This window comes from Thalassophryne amazonica, chromosome 10 (assembly GCF_902500255.1).
Source record: "Thalassophryne amazonica chromosome 10, fThaAma1.1, whole genome shotgun sequence".
Classification (NCBI taxonomy): domain Eukaryota; kingdom Metazoa; phylum Chordata; class Actinopteri; order Batrachoidiformes; family Batrachoididae; genus Thalassophryne; species Thalassophryne amazonica.
In genome coordinates, this window is record NC_047112.1 from 39,882,025 (window position 1) to 39,899,691 (window position 17,667).

At 40.0% G+C, this 17,667-nt stretch overlaps 1 protein-coding gene across 5 annotated transcripts in view; it reads right to left on the reverse strand.

Moving 5' to 3' along the window:
• hnrnpm (heterogeneous nuclear ribonucleoprotein M) overlaps positions 1–17,667 on the reverse strand; it is a 44,793-nt gene that overhangs the window by 13,655 nt on the left and 13,471 nt on the right. For 3 of the 5 annotated variants that reach the window (XM_034179860.1, XM_034179858.1, XM_034179862.1), the window contains 3 exons: positions 9,931–9,999; positions 9,745–9,846; positions 9,056–9,612 (listed from right to left, as the gene is read on the reverse strand). In XM_034179860.1, coding sequence (XP_034035751.1) covers positions 9,056–9,612; positions 9,745–9,846; positions 9,931–9,999 — 728 coding nt within the window. Of the gene's footprint in view, positions 1–8,917; positions 8,970–9,055; positions 9,613–9,744; positions 9,847–9,930; positions 10,000–17,667 lie in introns of all 5 variants that reach the window. The other 2 variants (XM_034179861.1, XM_034179859.1) reach the window with 1 other exon arrangement.

Sequence of the window (17,667 nt, forward strand, 5' to 3'; positions counted from 1 at the left end):
ATGCCAAAAGGCATTATGGGAAAATGAGCTTCCTGTCATCAGTGGTTGTTCAGTTTAAATATATGTAAAAACCAACAAACAAGTTACTGTAATGTGTATGTTGGTTTTTAAATAAATCTGTATTTGTAAATGTCTTTTTTTCCATTTGTTAAAAAAAGGCAATCTGAAAACTGAAAATCCTGTTTAAGTGATTCAGCACTTATAGCGGATGTGTGGCAATTGCTATTCATACTCCCATCCAGTAGATGGCAGTGTTCATGGTGTTATGAGGGAACTGATTCCTGTTCTTTAATGTTGAATCTGGTAAATTTGCTGCTTATAAGGAGTAAAACAAATCCTCTGCCTCTGACAGAATCAGAAGAAGAAGAAGGAGAATACCATAGCACCATACTGAATTACAGCTTCTTATTTTCTATTTAAATTTTTGGTATGATTTCTTTGCATCATGTTGAACTGCATCGTACTGCACAAAATCGCATTGTATCACAATGAGGAATTGAATCGCCATCAAATACATATCAAATCACATCGACTTGGGAACAGGGGTGAGTCATATCACACCATATCATCAGATGTATCGTATCGCTGGTAGTGTATCGAGGTGCGTATCAAATCATCAGTGATGAGATTCATATGCCCAGTTGACTCTCATCCATTTGACACTATAGAATCTGGAAATAAGCAGAGGCACCAATGGGCCTCTGGGCCTATATAGGATATAGGTACTGAAGATGTACAGGACCCAACACCTTACTATAAGAATTTACATTTTGTTTCTCCTTCTTGTTACTTGCCTGTTTCTGCAAAGGCAGTTGCATAAACACCAACCACACATCAAATCACTACAGCCAGCAGCAGGTAAATCACCAAAATCTGGCATGAGACAATTTTATATGGTTTACATTGTCATTGATGGCAACTTGTTGCATAAGATACAGACACAAGATATTACTTGTGAATTAACAGTACCTGAAATAAAGAAATTTTGTGACTTTAAATCGATTGTACATACCACCACCACCACTCCTCCTCCTCCCATACGACCTCCCATGTTGCCAAAGCCCATTCCATCCATTCCTACAAGTGAAACATATGATGAGCAACCAATCCATTAGTGTTTCCATTCAAGGAATTTGGGGGGTTGGGGAGCAAAAAACAATGTACCTCCTGGACCCATGTTGCCCATCCCTCCACCACCTCCTCTGTTAAGCTGGGTAGCATCGATAGGCTGACCACCAGGGCCCAGACCTAAACCAACACCACTCAAGCCGCCTTGTCAGAGAGAGAGAGACATTAATACAATGTCTGATTAGGTGTACTTGCACAGTAATGAAAAACTATGGCGATAACTAATTTGTATTTTTTCATAGTGGTATTTAAAAGTTTGTGAACGCAAACTTTTGCACTTTAAAATTTTAAAAAAATAAATAAAAAAAACACCCAGGCCCCTATGCTAAAATTATGCACTTTATATTCACAGTGAAACGGTCTACTAATATAATGTATTAAATAAAATCATTAAAGCTAAAAAAAAATAAAAAAAAAGCCCAAATACAGGAACCATTTACAGTCCTACATATTAAACAAATATGTAGGACTGCTTTTTGCATTTGCGCAATATCTTTAAAATTAGAAAGGTCTTGTCTCAGAGTGATGCTGAAAAACTAATTCATGCATTTATTTCCTCTAGGCTGGACTACTGTAATTCAATATTATCAGGTTGTCCTAAAAGTTCCCTGAAAAGCCTTCAGTTAATTCAAAATGCTGCAGCTAGAGTACTGACAGGGACTAGAAGGAGAGAGCATATCTCACCCATATTGGCCTCTCTTCATTGGCTTCCTGTTAATTCTAGAATAGAATTTAAAATTTCTTCTTACTTATAAGGTTTTGAATAATCAGGTCCCATCTTATCTTAGGGACCTCATAGTACCATATCACCCCAATAGAGCACTTCGCTCTCAGACTGCAGGCTTACTTGTAGTTCCTAGGGTTTGTAAGAGTAGAATGGGAGGCAGAGCCTTCAGCTTTCAGGCTCCTCTCCTCTGGAACCAGCTCCCAATTCGGATCAGGGAGACAGACACCCTCTCTACTTTTAAGATTAGGCTTAAAACTTTCCTTTTAGCTTAATCTTATAGTTAGGGCTGGATCAGGTGACCCTGAACCATCCCTTAGTTATGCTGCTATAGACTTAGACTGCTGGGGGGTTCCCATGATGCACTGAGTGTTTCTTTCTCTTTTTGCTCTGTATGCACCACTCTGCATTTAATCATTAGTGATTGATCTCTGCTCCCCTCCACAGCATGTCTTTTTCTTGGTTCTCTCCCTCAGCCCCAACCAGTCCCTGCTGGAGGTTTCTTCCTGTTAAAAGGGAGTTTTTCCTTCCCACTGTCGCCAAATGCTTGCTCACAGGGGGTCGTTTTGACCGTTGGGGTTTTTCCGTAATTATTCTATGGCTTTGCCTTACAATATAAAGCGCCTTGGGGCAACTGTTTGTTGTGATTTGGCGCTATATAAATAAAATTGATTTTTTATTTATTTAGTGTAACAACTAAATCACCCTTTTTAAAGTAGGCATTTCTAAAAAAAAAAAAAAAAAAAAAAAAAAAATTCAGCAGCTACAAAAAATAATGAATAAGTAAATAAAGGGCGATGGAAGTTGCCAAAACCCGACAAAACCGCTAACATCAAATCTATCTATTTTTCAGAAAGTCTGTTTAAAATAAAAATTGACCAATGTGCTGGACATCAAAAGACAATAAGTAACAATTCTAAAATGCAAGACTGGGACAATATACGTATCTTTAAATCTGATACATACGCATATATTAAAATTACAATCCACAAATATTGCAATTCAATGTTACTGGACCACTACTGGAACACATCCAGAGACTATGTATCACAAGTCATATTAAATAAAATCATACACATCCTATTTTTGTTTATTTGTCATATGTCCAACAGTGCATCAGGCAGGTTAATGTTTTGGATGTCTTGGATTTTACTTTTCCTGTGCCCAGTATGAAAATTGACTGCAGAACTAAACACTGTACACTGGGTGGCGTGCCATAGTATCTTCCACCAGGACACTCTGATTGAGCTCACTTAGACTATGATCCAGCCTACATTTGGTTCACAAACAGCTGCCAGATCTCAACCATTTCACATGAAATACAGTAAAGACCTGGCTAATATGTAATCTGTCTGAAACCTAAAGTACAAATATACCATGCTCAATTTGATCACTAGGAAAACCCAGTGTAATCTCTCACCGTCTCAATTATTATTTCTTGTGTCTGATTGAAACAAAGGTGATGTCAGGTGAGAATTAGAATCTTTCCACTCATCGTAAGTAGTTGAATCATACTGGTTCTGGTCTTTCAAAATAATAAATAAAACCAAAATTTGCATCAAATGTACACACAAACACTCCAATATCGAATATCACTTTTTACCAACATGACAAAATCAAAGTGTTCCCAAACTTGTATATGCCACTCTGTATACATTTTGTCTTATTTTCAACTCAAGTAGAAAAAAGTAAGACTGTACTACGTGGAAGGGGAGCGCTTCTGTTCTCAGGTGGTCCAAAATCTTTGGGCATGGACTTCTCATCTGAATAACACATGAAATTACTACAAAATGCCACTGTATGACCTTGGCATTTTTTGTACTGTGAAATTCAACATACCAGTTGACATGCATGACCATTAAATACATCTGCCCATTGAACATAGCTGGAAATTGTTAAGAAAAGGTTACAGGACAATTTGTAACAATACCATAATACAAACTTTTATGCATGCATTTTAAAATAACTTAGGAAAGCATCCAAAAAAGGATACAGACAGCTTGGACTGCTTATGGGCATATCAAATGTTACTGTGCCCATGCCTCTGCTCCATCCTTGTCCTCCAAAATGTCTGTCCTGACACCATGCCTGCCCATGCTGAACACTTTTTAAGCTTCTTCCATCCCACTGTAGTCAAGCTGTGGACAAAAACCACTTCATATAAAGACATAGTGTCAAGCAACAAAGTCATACAATGGATGGTACTGAAACTGTAACTTAAGTCACAAAATAAATTTTGTAAAAAAGTTGCTGGTACATCACAAACAACAAAATGGCACAGATGTAATTGGGGGATTACATAGGTCACGTGTGCATGCCAGAAGTGCCCCGTTAACTCACCATTCAAGGTAGCAACAGTAGCTGAACTGAAAAGATGGTTAAAGTGCAGAATTCCAAATTTAAAAGGCAAGAAAGGGGATCAACATATAGGAAGTTCTTGCTTCTGAGTTATGCCTTGTGAGGATGTGGAAATTGTACATATTTAGAGTTTTATGTCATATGTTCATAAATGCTTAATATTGGCCTTCTTTCACATATAAACTGTTGTAATGGAGATAATCTTGGCTACGCATCTTTGAGATCATTCAGATCAGTAAGTGTGCGCTGCGTCGTCTGTGCCGGAAAAGCACATGCATTTCTTGGTGGAGGGGGACTCTGAACCTTTGGAGAAAGAAAGAAAAAGAAACATCCATTCCACCAAAGAATAAGTTCTTTCTGCACTAAAAACACGCAGGAGAAAGCTGCTCTGGGTGAAGGGGGGATTGCGTTAAGGATTTACTAAGTTATTGTGTTAAAGGCGGCTGTGATTTTGCCACAAGTTGGGTGCAAAACTACTATACTGGTGGTTTTGATGGAAGCAGTTTGAGTGGAAAACACATTGGTGTGTCTTATGTAAGTTTTCTGGGTGCTGCAGACTCAGTGGGTGATTGGTAGACTTGAACTTACTAAACTTTCACTTCTATTTCTAGCCCTTCCAATAGTGTGAATCCATTTGATTCCAAGCGTTGCGTTCTTAGGAAAAACATACAAGTTCATAGGTTTATCACGAGATGGTTATTGAAGCATCCAGGGACACATAATCCCACGCATTGTGAGCCTTTTTTTTTTTTTTTTACTTCCTGAGCATGTCTGAGCATCCGCAGTAGGCACACATTTCCCATAATCCTCTGTGCAACCAAAATCCAATATGGCAGGTATGCATCCCCTTTTGTTATATTTTTAAATAAATCTGCACAATTGGAGAAAAAGTCATATTGTGATTAGTGTGGAACGAAACAAGAAATCTGGACTTACTAGGGGTGTAACGATACGCAAAAATCACAGTTAGGTACATACCTCGGTTCTGAGGTCATGGTTCGGTTCATTTTCAGTACAGTATGGGAACAAAATGCAAATCCTAAATTTGCTTGTTGTTTAGACCAACAATTTATTGTAACATTATACAAACAGGAAAATAAAATAATTGCAAAGTGCTGCCTATGTAATAAGTTAAATAAAATGTTCTCAAATAAAGGACAAATGTATGAAATATTAAAAAAATACATTCCTAGTAAACAGCTTTTAACAAAACCTTTCCACAAGTAAAGCGCAGCACAATGGTTCTAGAATGAAGCCCTGTTCAATTTTATTCAACCTTCATGTTTTGCCAGAAAAATTAACTTGTCCAAAACTGTCACAGTCTGAGGATTTTTTTTTTTTTTAAATAGAATTAATGTTAAAGAATCCCTTTACTTTTGTACAATTTATTTTATATCTCATTCTATTAACAGTTTGTTTAATGTTTGTTAATATAGCTTTTTAAATAATGTTTTGAAAACAAAAACATTGTGGGAGAGGCAAAAAAGTGAGTAAAACCACCTTAAAATATTTAGAATCACAAACTTAATTCTTGGTTTATTTATTTTGCCATTAAAATTGGCCATCACTTATTAAAATAAAATAACTTCTCAAGGCCAGGGCTTCTCAAAGTCTGGGGACTATTTAATCACAGCGCAGCAAACAAGGTCAGTAGGATGAGCGAGTCCAAGTGAGGAGGATTGTAGATATCCCTCCACTCAGTGCTTTACGGCTGCTGCAGGCAGCACTGCAGAGGAGGGGGAGACCCGCTGCTGCTCAGAGACAGAGACTTTCACTTTCAGTCGCCAAACATCAAAAAAGTCTCCAATAACACCAGGAAAAGTAGCTACATTTGTCGCTAGTCGCTTTTGAGAAAATAAGTTGTCAAGAGGGTTTGGAAAGTTGCCAGATTTAGCAAGAAAGTCGCTAAGTTGGCAACACTGAATGTAAATGCATGCAACATGAACTCACGCATGCACAACCCTGTACCGAACGTCCCATACCGAACAGTTCAATACAAATACATGTACCGTTACACCTTTAGGACTTGCGTTGACTTTCGAAGGCATCGTTTAACCGTCGTCCAGCTTCGTTCCTGTAGCTGCCGCTTCACCAGAATTTTCAAATGGTTGAAAAATGTGAACGAATACCAATGACAACCTCAATCTGTCCATATTTCGTTTTGCTTTCTGTGTTGATGGTTCCTTATTGTTTGCATACTTCCCATAATGTCAGCGTTCTGTTTGACTGCCATCCAACTTTACCCAACCTCCCAAGTCCAACGTCTTGCACAAACACTGACGATATCTGACCGGATCAATAAATAAAGCTCTGACGAGTTGCATGTAACATCCTTGTATCACTGCTAACTCGTCCATGTGTGGGACGAAAAGCAACGTTGTCACACAGAAACAATAGCGACAACAACATTTTATCAACTATTGTAGGGCTGAAACGATTAGTCGAGTAACTCGAATAATTCGATTACAAAAAATGTTCGAGGCAAATTCTGTGCCTCGAAGCTTCGTTTAACGTTGTAGTACATATGCCAGGCCTGTGTGTGGCGCTGCAACGTCCACAGGAGAAAAAAAAACAGAAGAAGACTGGAGCATAACAGCTAATGAAATTAGCAACGATAGCTACCGCTTTCCAGCATGACACAGAGTAAAATAAAGCCTTTTAAGAGATAGATGGTCCACGCCGATCATCTGAAATAGACTTACTGTGCATTTAAAGCGAAGCAGTGTGTTTGTCTCGTTTTAAAAAACACACGGTCTGCTCTACGTGGGGAGGGACGGTGGCCGGCTGCTCTCTGCACGGTGTGAGGGGCTCTCAGACCGGGCGAGTCACAGCTCTGGCCCCGACTACATTGACAAACAGCAGAAGTGCACTCTTTCTTCTGTGTTTCCCTCAGACTCACACTGTTTGACTTTTTAATTTTTTGCTTTTTTGGACAACACACAACACACAAACACGGTGACTTGTTTGTAATAATAATAATAAAAAAAAAAACCTGACTGCGAGTCTGCATGTTCAATCTCCAGCTGAATTGCAAAGGCGGGGGGGGGGGGGGGGGGGGGGGGGGGGGGTTATAATAAAAAAAAAAAAAAAACAAAACTAAAAATGGGTACATTTTACAAGTTGGAGAAAAAACAAAGCCACATCGCATCGCCATTTCAGCAAAATGCCAACACTATGGCGCAGTGACATTGTGCCACTGCTTAAGGAGAGCCCTGGTCTATCGATGTTTAAAAACGCAAAAGTACTTTTTATCCGATTACTCGATTAATCGCCAGAATAATCGATAGAATACTCGATTACTAAAATAATCGATAGCTGCAGCCCTAAACTATTGTAACTATTTACACACATCCCAACTGTTTGTGGCTGGCCTGTGTGCACACACGTTGTCGTTGTGAGGACAAACATCTCTCACCTGTTGTCAAGACAACTAGATCCCGCACCTACAGGTGCTGCAGACATGAGCACAGGGGTGGCTGCGCTCTGTCTCATACCCGCTGTCAGTCACATCATCGTGAATGTTTCGTTTTGATTTTGTTTAAGCATCAACGTCCACATTCACTTCGTTTTTCTTTCGTTAGTTTCGGTTTTGTTTCGTTCCTTTTTGCACACGTTTCGCAGGCTTTTTGGTGATGGGAAAAGTACAGGATCATTCATTCAGCTATTACCGTGTGCCACGTCACCGGGCACTAAGGTCGAGGCTCGTAGCCATTAACCAGCTACGGAGAGCAACACACTCCACAGCTAACAATCAATTCACCCTATTGAGGTTTCAAATATTCCAAGATCTCTGAGTGGTGGTTGTCACTGCGAAATGTGTATATATGTACACACGTTTTCGCCATCTTTTATATATGTTCAAAATCTCCAATGTCCTACAATCCTTTGAGTGTTTTCACAGACATTCTCCTGATTTAAGCAGAATTTATGACAGACACCTCAACACTTCTGTGACATATATAAACACACACCCTCATATCCCCTAGTTTTACCTCACATTCTTAAAAGCCCTACATCATCACACACATTTTCTCCATAGCCAAGGGTTACAGCTGTATTGCAAAAATCACAAAAACCTGATATGTAAAGTGAAAATTGCTGCATCTCAAACACACACACACCACCTTAGTTGAGGTGATTAAAAAATTCAAAATACATTTTTGTAGTGCAGCAATTATCCATTCTCAGTATATTCATGATGGCTTTTATTTTTTTAAGAAAGTTCATAGACTGCAGTTTATTTTTATATATTAAAATTGTGGGGTTTATTTTCTTCATTGTCTTTGTGTTTATGACAGCCAGTGTATGTGTTTTGCAATTTGAGGGGTATTTTCAAAAGAATTACACATGCCATTACATGCGACTCAAATTAATTAAATGCAATCACCTGACAGCACTAATATGTATGACCTTTACATTTTCAAGAATTCTCAGGGGTTCTTTGCAGCCAGAAAGGAGTTAAAGAATGCATTAAGTGTTTAATTATGAGATGTGTAGGCAAGACAAGCTCTGTCTTCAGTCTACACCTTTATGTAAAGATTAAACAGTTAATTCCTATTTTTAAAACCTCATCTGTTAATTTGCATTTAGTGATTATGACAAATGTATTGGTTATCTTCTTTGTGTTTGTGTAAATGTTTTCAGACATAATGTTTTGGACGGCCTGAAGTAAACCCAAAAACAGAGTACCATAATGGCTGTTCTTACCACATGTATTGAAGGTATCCTTCAGCATCTTCCAAGTGAAATCAAATGGCAACTAAAAGACAAAAATTATTTTTTTTAATCTAATTAGCAGATTTAAGTTAAATGGTTACATAAATACACCATTTGTAGAATACTTACATTTCTGACAAAGATCTGGCAACCCTTCCTGGTATTGCCTCCTCCGGTTCCAGAGCCTCCACCGCCAAAAGAATTGCCAAAGCCACCACGATCCAAGTCAGTGGAACGATCAAACTGACCACCAACACCCCCAGATCCCATCCGATCCATGCTGGAGCCCATACGATCGAGGTTTCCAGAGGTGAAACGGTCAAGCCCTCCACCTGAATTCATGCGGTCAAACCCACCGGACATCCTGTCAAGCCCAGTGTTACCAATGCGATCCATACCCATCGGGGAGCCAAAGTCCATGCCACCGCCAATACGATCCAAACCTGATGAGCCCATGCGGTCAAAGCCACTTGGACCAAGGCGGTCCATACTGGAGCTCATACGGTCAAGGCCAGATCCAAGCCTGTCCATACTGGGCCCAAGCCGGTCCATCCCAGAGCCCATCCGATCAAACCCAGAACCTAGCCTGTCCAGGTCAGATGAGCGGTCCATCCCTGACATGCGATCCATCCCACCTCCCATGCGGTCCATTGAAGAACTCATGCGATCCATACCCATGGAGTTTCCTGAAAGTAAACATAAATGTAAAAAAATGGCAAAGAGGGTCCAACAGTTTGAGTTGCAATTCAGATTACATTTGGACTGCAGGATTTACGGGAATGAGCAGACACTTTATATGAAATCCCAAGGATACCAACCAATTCCTCTTTCAAAGGAATCTCCAAAGTTATTGCGAGACATGCCCATTTCATTTCGACCAATGTCCCTGTCAATGCCACCACCAATTCCACGATCCATGTCTGACACACACACACACACAAAATTTGAAAAACCCAGAAAAACATGACAAATGGTTCAATTTGAAGTGTCAAATGTGTCCATACCATTCATTCTCCCCATCCCAGAGGAACCAAAACGATCCATGTTGTTCATTCCTCCAAAGTTGTCCATTCCTGAATCAAGAAAGAATATCTTTAGAAGAGTTCTGACACTTTCACTTGGGGTATTCAGTTCATGAGCAAGAATACAATTTTGACCTAATCCGTACCATGTAACAGGTCTAAAACACACACACACAATCCAGCTTCAGTATACCATGGCCTATATAGAAATGTATGATGGCCATCCCAGGGTGGTAGCTGCAGCCATGTAGGGGTCAACAAAGATTTTTTTTAGTATTTATAGAAGAATATTTAAAACACCATCTAATAATCGGCATCGTTTTTTTTTTTTTTTTAAACCAAAACTGGAACAACTTTAGCTTTTGACAAGTGTATAAACTGAAACTGACCTTTGTCACCATTTTTGCTGTTTTTACAGCAAAAATGTCTTTATGGTGAGACAAATAATGTGGTATACTTTTCAATACGATTGGAGCATTTTTAAATTTGGAGCCCAACCTGGCTACAGTTCCCGCACTGGGATGGCCATAATACATTTCTGTGTAGGCCATGGTATACAGAGACTGGACTATAAGTGTTGTTTTGTACCCCTAAGTGGCACAAAAACCTGCTTGGCTGATGGATTAATTAACCAACAAGGAGGGCTTAAAATTGAAGACACAACATTGTCCCGGGGACTATAAAAATAGCTTCTGGGAAATGACAGTGTCTGGAACAACTCTGACCATTGAAAAAAAAATTTCAAAGCAAATTTCAATATTGGTACCATTTGCACAACCTGACCACATATGAGAATGTAAACATTTCTTAATCACTTGAATTAGAATAAATATATATTAGCAGCAAAAATACAACACGTTTTTTGACCGTTTGACATTTTGATTTGCGTTATCTCCACCATGTCATTACAGGTGTTATACAGTGTATCTGGAAAGTATTCACAGTGCTTCACTTCTTCCACATTTTATGTTACAGCTTCATTCTGAAATGGAATAATTTTTTTCCCCCTAAAAATTCTCACAACAACCCATAATGACAGTGTGGAAAAAAAGGGTTTTTTTGCTATAAAAAAAAAAAAAAAACATAACATAAGTATTCACACAGTTCGCTCAATCCTGTGTTGTTGATGCACCTTTGGCAGCAATTACAACCTTAAGCCTTCTTGAACAGTGATACTTCCTGTGACATCATGAATCTGGTCACGTGGGTTTGTTGACTAGCATGGTTGGCTTTGTTGTGGGTTAACGTAGAGAAATACCTTGCTTTTGCGGTGCCGTCTTAGGTTTTGAATGCATTGAGAGACCACCGAATCGCTTCCTGAACTCTAAGTCACCATACCTTCTCTCTTTCATGATATCAATTTACATGCATTGTTGGTAACATCAATGTGCACACGTGTGACATCAATGTCTGTAAACAAGAAGTATCACTACATGATGCCACAAGTTTGGCACACCTACCTTTGAGTTTTGCCCATTCCTCCTTGCAGCACCTCAAGTTCCATCAGGTTAGATGGGGAGCGTCGGTGCACAGCCATTTTCAGATCTCTCCAGAGATGTTCAATCAGATTCAGGTCTAGTCGGGTCTAATTCACAGAATTGTCCTGAAGCCACTCCTTTGATACCTTGGCTGTGTGCTTAGAGTCATTGTCCTGCTGAAAGATGAAACGTTGCCCCAGGCTGAGGTCAAGAGCGCTCTGGAGCAGGTTTTCATCCAGGATGTCTCTGTACATTGCTGCATTCATCTTTCCCTCAATCCTGTCTAGTCTCCCAGTTCCTGTTACTGAAAAACATCCCCACAGCATGATGCTGCCACCACCATGCTTCACTGTAGGGATGGTGCCTGGTTTCCTCCACACATTCAGGCCAAAGAGTTCAATCTTTGTCTCATCAAACCAGAGAATTTTGTTTCCCATGGTCTGAGAGTCCTTCGGGTGCCTTTTGGCAAATTCCAGGTGGGCTGCCATGTGCCTTTTACAAAGGAGTGGCTTATGTCTGGCAACTCTACCATACAGGTTTGACTGACAGATTGCTGCAGAGATGATTGTCCTTCTGGAAGGTTCTCCTCTCTCCACAGAGGAATGCTGGAGCTCTGACAGCTCGATCGCACAGTTTAGACGGGTGACCGGCTTTAGGAAGAGTCCTGATGGATTAGCACGGCTGATGATGGAAGCCACATTTGTGCCTCGAGACAATCTTGTCTCGGAGGTCCACAGTCAATTCCTTTGACTTCATGCTTGGTTTGTGCTCTGACATGCACTGACAACTGTGGGACTTCATATGTAGACAGATGTGTGCCTTTTCAAATCATGTCCAATCAACTGAATTTACCCCAGGTGGACTCCAATTAAACTGTAGAAACATCTCAAGGATGATCAGTGGAAACAGGATGCACCTGAGCTCAATTTTGATCTTCATAGCAAAGGCTGTGAATAATTATGTATATGTGATTTCTTAGGGATTTTTTTTTTAATAAATTTGCAAAAATCTAAAATAAATAAATTTCATTGTCATTCTGGTGTACTGTGCGTAAAATGTTGAGAGAAAAAGTAATTTCATCCATTTTTGAATAAGGCTGCAACATTAAAAAAATGTGGAAAAAATGCAGCACTGTGAATACTTTCTGGATGCACCGTACACTCTTGTCATCTGTAAAACCTCCACTTTCATACGGTGTGTTGTTTGTACTGGTAGCATGAAGTAGTGTCAGTGGTGGGCACAGGTCCACTAATCCGCTAACCGCGAATTAGCGAAGCTAACATTTTTGTTAGCCGATTTGCTTTTCAGCTACCTTTGAAAACCATCAGCGGACCAATTAACTTCCGCTAAATTTAGTTCCGATAACTTTTAGACCGCTAACATCAAGATGTAAAAAAAGATGTTTTCACTATAATCAATCAATCAATTTTTTTATATAGCGCCAAATCACAACAAACAGTTGCCCCAAGGCACTTTATATTGTAAGGCAAGGCCATACAATAATTATGTAAAACCCCAACGGTCAAAACGACCCCCTGTGAGCAAGCACTTGGCTACAGTGGGAAGGAAAAACTTCCTTTTAACAGGAAGAAACCTCCAGCAGAACCAGGCTCAGGGAGGGGCAGTCTTCTGCTGGGACTGGTTGGGGCTGAGGGAGAGAACCAGGAAAAAGACATGCTGTGGAGGGGAGCAGAGATCGATCACTAATGATTAAATGCAGAGTGGTGCATAGAGCAAAAACAGAAAGAAACAGTGCATCATGGGAACCCCCCAGCAGTCGACGTCTATAGCAGCATAACTAAGGGATGGTTCAGGGTCACCCGATCCAGCCCTAACTATAAGCTTTAGCAAAAAGGAAAGTTTTAAGCCTAATCTTAAAAGTAGAGAGGGTGTCTGTCTCCCTGATCTGAATTGGGAGCTGGTTCCACAGGAGAGGAGCCTGAAAGCTGAAGGCTCTGTCTCCCATTGTACTCTTACAAACCCTAGGAACTACAAGTAAGCCTGCAGTCTGAGAGCGAAGCGCTCTATTGGGGTGATATGGTACTACGAGGTCCCTAAGATAAGATGGGACCTGATTATTCAAAACCTTATAAGTAAGAAGAAGAATTTTAAATTCTATTCTAGAATTAACAGGAAGCCAATGAAGAGAGGCCAATATGGGTGAGATATGCTCTCTCCTTCTAGTCCCCGTCAGTACTCTAGCTGCAGCATTTTGAATTAACTGAAGGCTTTTTAGGGAACTTTTAGGACAACCTGATAATAATGAATTACAATAGTCCAGCCTAGAAGAAATAAATGCATGAATTAGTTTTTCAGCATCACTCTGAGACAAGACCTTTCTGATTTTAGAGATATTGCGTAAATGCAAAAAAGCAGTCCTACATATTTGTTTAATATGCGCTTTGAATGACATATCCTGATCAAAAATGACTCCAAGATTTCTCACAGTATTACTAGAGGTCAGGGTAATGCCATCCAGAGTAAGGATCTGGTTAGACACCATGTTTCTAAGATTTGTGGGGCCAAGTACAATAACTTCAGTTTATCTGAGTTTAAAAGCAGGAAATTAGAGGTCATCCATGTCTTTATGTCTGTAAGACAATCCTGCAGTTTAGCTAATTGGTGTGTCCCCTCTGGCTTCATGGATAGATAAAGCTGGGTATCATCTGCGTAACAATGAAAATTTAAGCAATACCGTCTAATAATACTGCCTAAGGGAAGCATGTATAAAGTGAATAAAATTGGTCCTAGCACAGAACCTTGTGGAACTCCATAATTAACTTTAGTCCATGAAGAAGATTCCCCATTTACATGAACAAATTGTAATCTATTAGACAAATATGATTCAAACCACCGCAGCGCAGTGCCTTTAATACCTATGGCATGCTCTAATCTCTGTAATAAAATTTTATGGTCAACAGTATCAAAAGCAGCACTGAGGTCTAACAGAACAAGCACAGAGATGAGTCCACTGTCCGAGGCCATAAGAAGATCATTTGTAACCTTCACTAATGCTGTTTCTGTACTATGATGAATTCTAAAACCTGACTGAAACTCTTCAAATAGACCATTCCTCTGCAGATGATCAGTTAGCTGTTTTACAACTACCCTTTCAAGAATTTTTGAGAGAAAAGGAAGGTTGGAGATTGGCCTATAATTAGCTAAGACAGCTGGGTCAAGTGATGGCTTTTTAAGTAATGGTTTAATTACTGCCACCTTAAAAGCCTGTGGTACATAGCCAACTAACAAAGATAGATTGATCATATTTAAGATCGAAGCATTAAATAATGGTAGGGCTTCCTTGAGCAGCCTGGTAGGAATGGGGTCTAATAAACATGTTGATGGTTTGGATGAAGTAACTAATGAAAATAACTCAGACAGAACAATCGGAGAGAAAGAGTCTAACCAAATACCGGCATCACTGAAAGCAGCCAAAGATAACGATACGTCTTTGGGATGGTTATGAGTAATTTTTTCTCTAATAGTTAAAATTTTGTTAGCAAATAAAGTCATGAAGTCATTACTAGTTAAAGTTAATGGAATACTCAGCTCAATAGAGCTCTGACTCTTTGTCAGCCTGGCTACAGTGCTGAAAGAAACCTGGGGTTGTTCTTATTTTCTTCAATTAGTGATGAGTAGAAAGATGTCCTAGCTTTACGGAGGGCTTTTTTATAGAGCAACAGACTCTTTTTCCAGGCTAAGTGAAGATCTTCTAAATTAGTGAGATGCCATTTCCTCTCCAACTTACGGGTTATCTGCTTTAAGCTACGAGTTTGTGAGTTATACCACGGAGTCAGGCACTTCTGATTTAAAGCTCTCTTTTTTATCCATCCATCCAAAGTTGTCTTCAATGAGGATGTAAAACTATTGACGAGATACTCTATCTCACTTACAGAGTTTAGGTAGCTACTCTGCACTGTGTTGGTATATAGCATTAGAGAACATAAAGAAGGAATCATATCCTTAAACCTAGTTACAGCGCTTTCTGAAAGACTTCTAGTGTAATGAAACTTATTCCCCACTGCTGGGTAGTCCATCAGAGTAAATGTAAATGTTAAGAAATGATCAGACAGAAGGGAGTTTTCAGGGAATACTGTTAAGTCTTTTATTTCCATACCATAAGTCAGAACAAGATCTAAGATATGATTAAAGTGGTGGGTGGACTCATTTACTTTTTGAGCAAAGCCAATAGAGTCTAATAATAGATTAAATGCAGTGTTGAGGCTGTCATTCTCAGCATCTGTGTGGATGTTAAAATCGCCCACTATAATTATCTTATCTGAGCTAAGCACTAAGTCAGACAAAAGGTCTGAAAATTCACAGAGAAACTCACAGTAACGACCAGGTGGACGATAGATAATAACAAATAAAACTGGTTTTTGGGACTTCCAATTTGGATGGACAAGACTAAGAGTCAAGCTTTCAAATGAATTAAAGCTCTGTCTGGGTTTTTGATTAATTAATAAGCTGGAATGGAAGATTGCTGCTAATCCTCCACCCCGGCCCGTGCTACGAGCATTCTGACAGTTAGTGTGACTCGGGGGTGTTGACTCATTTAAACTAACATATTCATCCTGCTGTAACCAGGTTTCTGTAAGGCAGAATAAATCAATATGTTGATCAATTATTATATCATTTACCAAGAGGGACTTAGAAGAGAGAGACCTAATGTTTAATAGACCACATTTAACTGTTTTAGTCTGTGGTGCAGTTGAAGGTGCTATATTATTTTTTCTTTTTGAATTTTTATGCTTAAATAGATTTTTGCTGGTTATTGGTAGTCTGGGAGCAGGCACCGTCTCTACGGGGATGGGGTAATAAGAGGATGGCAGGGGGAGAGAAGCTGCAGAGAGGTGTGTAAGACTACAACTCTGCTTCCTGGTCCCAACCCTGGATAGTCACGGTTTGGAGGATTTAAGAAAATTGGCCAGATTTCTAGAAATGAGAGCTGCTCCATCCAAAGTGGGATGGATGCCGTCTCTCCTAACAAGACCAGGTTTTCCCCAGAAGCTTTGTCAATTATCTATGAAGCCCACCTCATTTTTTGGACACCACTCAGACAGCCAGCAATTCAAGGAGAACATGCGGCTAAACATGTCACTCCCGGTCTGATTGGGGAGGGGCCCAGAGAAAACTACAGAGTCCGACATTGTTTTTGCAAAGTTACACACCGATTTAATGTTAATTTTAGTGACCTCCAAATTGGCGTAACCGGGTGTCATTACTGCCGACGTGAATTACAATCTTACCAAATTTACGCTTAGCCTTAGCCAGCAGTTTCAAATTTCCTTCAATGTCGCCTGCTCTGGCCCCCGGAAGACAATTGACTATGGTTGCTGGTGTCGCTAACTTCACATTTCGCAAAACAGAGTCGCCAATAACCAGAGTTTGATCCTTGGCAGGTGTGTCGTCGAGTGGGGAAAAACGGTTAGAGATGTGAACGGGTTGGCGGTGTACACAGGGCTTCTGTTTAGGGCTACGCTTCCTCCTCACAGTCACCCAGTCGGCCTGCTTTCCCGGCTGCTCGGGATCTGCCAGGGGGTAACTAACGGCGGCTAAACTACCTTGGTCCGCACGGACTACAGGTGACTGGCTAGCTGTAGGATTTTCCACGGTGCGGAGCCGAGTCTCCAATTCGCCCAGCCTGGCCTCCAAAGCTACGAATAAGCTACACTTATTACAAGTACCGTTACTGCTAAAGGAGGCCGAGGAATAACTAAACATTTCACACCAAGAGCAGAAAAGTGCGGAAGAGACAGGAGAAGCCGCCATGCTAAATCGGCTAAGAGCTAGTAGCTACGCTAAGCTAGCGGATTCCTAAAAACACGCAAAGTGAATAATGTGTAAATAATTTAGAGGTGATTCAGCAGGAGTGCTTTAGTTAAGGCACGTAAAGATTACACTGGGAAACAAATCGTAATCTAGATAACTAGATCAATCTAACTGCGCAGATTAAACAGCTAACAGATACAGAAAAACACCGCTGTGCTCCGGAACAGGAAGTGATACAATACCACAGTGAGAGCCAACCACCAGTACAGGCAAGCAAAAAGCTTAACAGTTTAAAACATTTGTAAAGCCTGAAATCATACATTTTAGTTCCTGTCTGTTACTTGTTTTGTAACAGACACATAACTGAGGTACAGCTCAATCCTCTGTCAGCAGAGGAGACCTGGCTACCAGACAGAAAGGAAGAGAGAGAAAAAAAGATGTATTTTCACAGCCATGCAGTCTTACAGAC